The 5,641-nt window shown below is 52.2% G+C and overlaps 1 protein-coding gene across 2 annotated transcripts; it reads left to right on the top strand.

Annotated features, from left to right (window-relative positions):
• Positions 1 to 1,453: 1,453 nt before the first annotated feature.
• Positions 1,454 to 5,287, top strand: HEY1 (hes related family bHLH transcription factor with YRPW motif 1). Of its 2 annotated transcripts, none has more exons than XM_082363607.1 (5): positions 1,454 to 1,712; positions 1,983 to 2,058; positions 2,199 to 2,282; positions 2,568 to 2,649; positions 3,545 to 5,287. In XM_082363607.1, the coding sequence occupies exons 1-5, from the start codon at positions 1,624 to 1,626 to the stop codon at positions 4,126 to 4,128; spliced, it is 915 nt and encodes a 304-aa protein (XP_082219733.1). In that variant the 5' UTR covers positions 1,454 to 1,623; the 3' UTR covers positions 4,129 to 5,287. The 2 variants fall into 2 exon arrangements, with proteins under 2 accessions (XP_082219733.1, XP_082219732.1); XM_082363606.1 differs by having other exon boundaries at positions 1,486 to 1,712; positions 2,199 to 2,294.
• The last annotated feature ends 354 nt before the right edge of the window (positions 5,288 to 5,641 follow it).

The raw sequence follows: 5,641 nt of genomic DNA on the forward strand, positions 1-5,641 counted from the left end.
TATCCAGCGTTCCCTCACTGACAGGACGGCAGCCACAAGAGTGGACTTGACAGGAATACGAACAGCTCTGCTGCTTTGTCAGGGATAGAGAAGCCTGGATTTCTAAATTCAAAGCAACCACCCAGCTGTTTCTACAAATCAAGAACCAGCCCGAGATACACAATATATATATTTTAAACATCGATCTTCTTGAGGACTTGCACGTAGCACTCAGTACACGCCACGCCACCACCTAGGCCGGATGTGTGTGGGTTGCGCGTGTGCGTCTAGGGGTTAGAGACTTGCATCCCCGCAGCAAGGGCAGCCTCAGACGCAAATGCTCAGTCCCGCCACCCTGTCGCCCGCTGACAAGATCTGGCCGCCAACGCCTGGGAAAAAAAAAAAAAATCCCCAGGGGCCTCCTCCCTACCCCCACCTCCAAGTCAGCCGAGAAAACAAGCGCTCCATTTCCCCGGACATTAGATGCACAGGGGAATTCATTCCATCCTGGAGACTGGGAAGCCCCTGCGGAAGCGAGACCGTCTGCTAGTGAAGACATAGCTCCAGAAACCGAAAAAGAACGTTCTCTGAAACCACATCTTCCCCTGCATGCGCCCGGAGCCCTGGGCTGGTGGCCACAGTGAATGGCGTCCCGGCGGCCGCTCTCCCGGCGCCCTGCACCTTCCGCGGAACGCCCGGCGCGCCGCCCGGCCAGATGCATCGGGCCTGGCTTTGCCGGAGGCGCGCGGCTCCCGCCGCCGGATACGGCGGGCCCGCAGCGGAGATTTACCTCGGCGCAGGGCGGCGGCTTCCGGGGCCGCCCGGCGCCCAGGCTCCGATTACAGGTTCACAAGGGGGGCCGGGCCCGCGGCCGCCCAGCCCAGCCGGCGCGCCCTCACGCGGCCCCGCTCCCCCGCCTGCGCATTCTTCTCCATTCATGCGGACACCCAGCGCCGCCACCACCACCTCCGCCGCCGCCAGCGCGGCCGCCGTCGCCGCCGCCGCCGGCCGCCCGGATTGGCTGGCGGCCGCGGCGCCGGCACTTTCCCACGGCCCGCGGCGCGTGCGGCTCACCGGCGGCGCTGCAGGCGCGGCCCTGGCGTGCGGCCAGCCCAATCGGGGCGCGCGGGGCGGGGCGGGGCCGCGGCCGCCGACCGGCTTGTGTCCCGGCCCGGCCTCCCCAGCCTGCTCGCCGCCGGCCCACCACCGCCCGCGCCTCCTCCTTCCCCCCAGCGGAGGCCCGACAGAGCCCCTGCGGAGCCGACACACCGCCGCCGGGCAGGGGCGGGCGCCGAGGGCGGGCGCGGGGTTCGCCTTCGCCCTTGGCCTCGCCCCCGCCCCGCCCCTGAGAGGCTGCCAATCAGTGGAGCGAGAAAGCGGATTGGCCAAGGGAAGGCTGTTGCCCGGGAGCCGACGCCCCGCCCGTCCGCCCCCTTGCCCGCCCCCTCTACTCCCCCGCCCTCCCCAGGGCCCTGGGAAGGGGCGCCGCGTGGGAAAGGGATGGTTGAGTTTTAACCGGAGGCAGAGAGTGAGCCGGACCAGTGTGTGCGGAGCGCGAGCAGCCGAGCGCGGAGAGGGGCCGCTGCAGTTAACTCCTCCCTGCCCGCCGCGCCGACCCTCCCCCGGATCCCCCGCGTAGCCAGCATGAAGCGAGCCCACCCCGAGTACAGCTCCTCCGATAGCGAGCTGGACGAGACCATCGAGGTGGAAAAGGAGAGTGCGGATGAGAATGGGTGAGTTGGCGGCGGCGGAGCGGGAGCGGGAGCGGGAGGCGAGCGCCGGCTGGCCTCGGTGACAGCGCCCAAGGGCCCGGGGCACGCCGGCGCCCTGCACTGACCTCTGCGCATCTCCGGCAGGCCTCCGCCCCGGGTGAAGACCCCGGAGGCTCTTCAAGACCAAGTTGCCAAAAAAAATCTGAGTACGGGGAGGGCGTGGGGGCGACCCCTCAGATCACCTCCTCTCGCTTAACGGTGATTCCTGTCCCCCCCCCCCCCCCCATTTAGGAACTTGAGTTCGGCTCTAGGTTCCATGTCCCCAACTACATCTTCACAGATCTTGGCCAGGAAAAGACGGAGAGGCGTAAGTCTCTTTACAGTGCACCCTCTTTTTTGGGGGGGCGGGGGTTGTTTTGTTAATTAACGGGAAGAACCACCTTTCTTCACTTTGGAATTTACAGTCGTAATGGAAATGTTCCCCTTTGTTTCGCCTGCTTTCTACAGATCATTGAGAAGCGCCGACGAGATCGGATCAATAACAGTTTGTCTGAGCTGAGGAGGCTGGTACCCAGTGCTTTTGAGAAGCAGGTAATGGAGAAAGTAGGTAGAGCTCTCCGTGTAGCTATCTACACCTTCAGAATTCTTCCCATCATTAATCTGAACCTTACCCGTGCCGTGGAAAATAACCGCGTTGTTTGTGCGGAGGAAATGAATTCATCCGGAGTCCAACATATTTTGGAAGATAATTTATTTTGCTGTTGTCTGTACTTTTATGATTTACAGAGCATATACGTGCATATATATTTTAAGTTGTTCCCCAAAGGCACTTGGTACCAAATCAGTTTTTGTTTTTGTTGTTGTTCTCTTCTCTAGGGATCTGCCAAGCTAGAAAAAGCCGAGATCCTGCAGATGACGGTGGATCACCTGAAAATGCTGCACACTGCAGGAGGGAAAGGTACATCTCTAGTCCGGTGGGGGAAGAGTGAACAGCCGCCCATGGCCAGGATTGGTGCAGTCGCTGTCTTATTTTTACTGTGTGCTTTGGGGGTGGGGAGAGAACGGTTTGTGGTGTGTGGGGTTGCCTGTCAGTGCATTTTCACGTGCGCATAGGTTTTTCGCCAGTGAATTCATCATCCCAGCCCTCTGCAAATTAAGCTTATGCACCTTCTTTTGGAAAATACCTATTATGGGTGAGGTGCCCTAAAGTTGTGACAGCTCTGATCAGGTAGCTCAAACCACATTTGTTTGTCAACCTTTTTGAGAAAAAGCTTTTTTTTTTTTTTTAAGTATATGGTCTTAATTTCATATACAAGATTCTTAAAGAATAAGCTGCCACATGACTGTTGAGGAAAGAAACCTGTTGTGGTTAAGTAAAGAAAACCCAAAGGAAGGTGGGAGACGGAGGAGGTCTGTTTGTCTGTCTCCAGCCGGAAAAATGCTTTACTCTGGACCAAGTGCCTAAAAGCTCCATGATGATAACTTACATCTGTGTGTCTAATGAATTTCACTAGTCTGTGGTTTTTCTGTCCTTGATGTATTTTTTGTTGTTGTTGAGGGAAAACATGAAAGGAATGAACATAGTTTCATCTGCCGGTAGGGTATAATTCCAATTTCTGCTTGGCAGTCTCTAACTGGGCTTTGAACTTGCATTAGCAAAGACATACTTCTCATGTTGATTAATGCAAAGATTTTGGTCGACTCCCAAATATTTGGACTTTCAGAAGAGCCCGTGAATGCCGTTTTTTTTTTAAAAAGGATGTAGATATTTGCCAGGAAGGGCTGCCTTTGGGATTGAAGAAATGCGGGAAATGAGCGAAGCTCTGAGGTTTTTCTTTTGTTCGTTTCCCCAGGCTATTTTGACGCGCACGCCCTTGCTATGGACTATAGGAGTTTGGGGTTTCGGGAATGCCTGGCAGAAGTCGCCCGTTACCTGAGCATCATTGAAGGACTAGATGCCACGGACCCGCTTCGAGTTCGACTGGTCTCGCATCTGAACAACTATGCCTCCCAGCGGGAAGCGGCAAGCGGCGCTCACGCAGGCCTTGGACACATTCCCTGGGGGAGTGCTTTCGGACATCACCCGCACGTCGCGCACCCCCTGTTGCTGCCCCAGAATGGCCACGGGAACACTGGCACCACGGCCTCGCCCACGGAACCCCACCACCAGGGCAGGTTGGCCACGGCACATCCGGAGGCGTCGGCTTTGCGGGCGCCCCCTAGCGGTAGCCTTGGACCGGTGCTCCCCGTGGTCACCTCCGCCTCCAAACTCTCGCCGCCTCTGCTCTCCTCGGTGGCCTCCCTGTCGGCCTTCCCCTTCTCTTTTGGCTCCTTCCACTTACTCTCTCCCAATGCACTGAGCCCTTCGGCACCCACGCAGGCAGCAAACCTTGGCAAACCCTATAGACCTTGGGGGACGGAGATTGGAGCTTTTTAAAGAACTGATGCTGTAGAATGAGGGAAGGGAAAGCTTAAAATCCCAGCTGAGCTGGGCTGTTGCCAACATCACCTTAAAGTCATCAGTAAAATAAAAAGGAAGAAGGTACACTTTCAGATAAATTTTGTTGAAAGACGAAAGGTTTGTTGGTTCACTTTTTCTTTTTTAATGTTTTTTTTTATCATGTCATGTATTAGCAGTTTTTAAAAACTAGTTGTTAAATTTTGTTCCAGACATTAAATTGAAATAGTGAATATAAACCAACAAATTGGTGATAGGTTTGGACTGTGCCTAATTTACTTTGTAAACCTATCTGTCTAAGAATGATTCCATTTTGCCTCAAAGTTTTGGGAATTTTAACATTTAGTATTTTGGGTCTGTTTTTCTCCTTGTATACAGTCTCTTTTTAGAATTAATTTTCCAAACCACTATGCTCAATGTTAACATGATGCTATTTGTTGATATTTTGACAATTAAGGTGTTGTATAAATGATATTCTTTTTTGGGGGGGCTATATTGAATTTTATATTTCTGAATAAAGCGTTGACAAATCAGATGATCAGCTTTATCCAAGAAAGAAGACTAGCTAATTCTCTGCTTCCTGCAGCAGTAGGGTGAACGTACAAACCATCAGGGCCCCTGAATCTGAATGACCAATTGCTGTCGTCTACCAGGACTCACAGTTCTGGCTTGGTTAGGAGAGGTCCCTGTTTGGAGTTGGCAGGGAAGAGACAGAAGATGATTGCGTAGAATATGTCTGCATTTACCAGCCCCAAGCAATGCAATGAATTTTTAATTTCACAGATCTCAAGTTCACAAATGTTAACATGGATAAGTGATCATGGTGTGCAAGTGGTCAATGGAATAGTCCAGTGGAACCTGTTAAATGTATAACCTAATTCTTCCTGGAGCTGCCATGTTTTCTTTTCACTGGAAATTTTTATGTTTTCCTTTTTGGTGCATGGAAATGTGGTTATTGAGATACTTAAAAGGGCTTTGCTGCCTTCTATTTGGTTTAATTTGATTTGGGCTATTAAAGCATCATTTTACAGGTTTATTCCTTTAGCAGGTGTAGTTTAAACAACCTCCACTGAACTGGGTTTGACCTCTGTTGTACTGATGTGTTGTGACTAAATAAAAAAGAACAAATTCTTCTGTATATGTCTTCCATACTTTAGCCTTTCCCTCTATTGGCTAAGATAAGATAAATTGTCTCTTATTTTCATTTTGCCTGGTCATCAGTTTTCTTATGTTTAATAATTTCATTGTTCTTGGTATTTGTGATTCTGAATAAGGTGACTTCATTATGGTGCAGAGCTTTGGTGTGACTCCCATAAGGGGACATAGTCCTCTGCTGTTATGTCAGATGATCTGGCCCTAAACTGGCCGTCTATGGACCAGAAACCTCAAATCAGACTGGTAGTTGCAGGGTGGGAGAGAACTCTGATGAAATCATAAAACTGTGTTGACCGTTCAACAAATATTTACTGAGAACATCTACTGTGTGCTGAGT

This window comes from Balaenoptera borealis (genome assembly GCF_965194805.1).
Source record: "Balaenoptera borealis genome assembly, chromosome: 17".
Taxonomy (NCBI): Eukaryota; Metazoa; Chordata; class Mammalia; order Artiodactyla; family Balaenopteridae; genus Balaenoptera; species Balaenoptera borealis.

What these genes read in the sequence shown, in the direction of transcription:
- HEY1 (XM_082363606.1), top strand. Translation starts at nt 1,624, where the DNA reads ATGAAGCGAGCCCACCCCGAGTACAGCTCCTCCGATAGCGAGCTGGAC. An exon ending in GAGAGTGCGGATGAGAATGG is followed by an intron (nt 1,713 to 1,982) that starts GTGAGTTGGCGG and finishes CCCCCCATTTAG; the next exon opens with GAACTTGAGTTCGGCTCTAG. An exon ending in AGAAGCAGGTAATGGAGAAA is followed by an intron (nt 2,295 to 2,567) that starts GTAGGTAGAGCT and finishes TCTCTTCTCTAG; the next exon opens with GGATCTGCCAAGCTAGAAAA.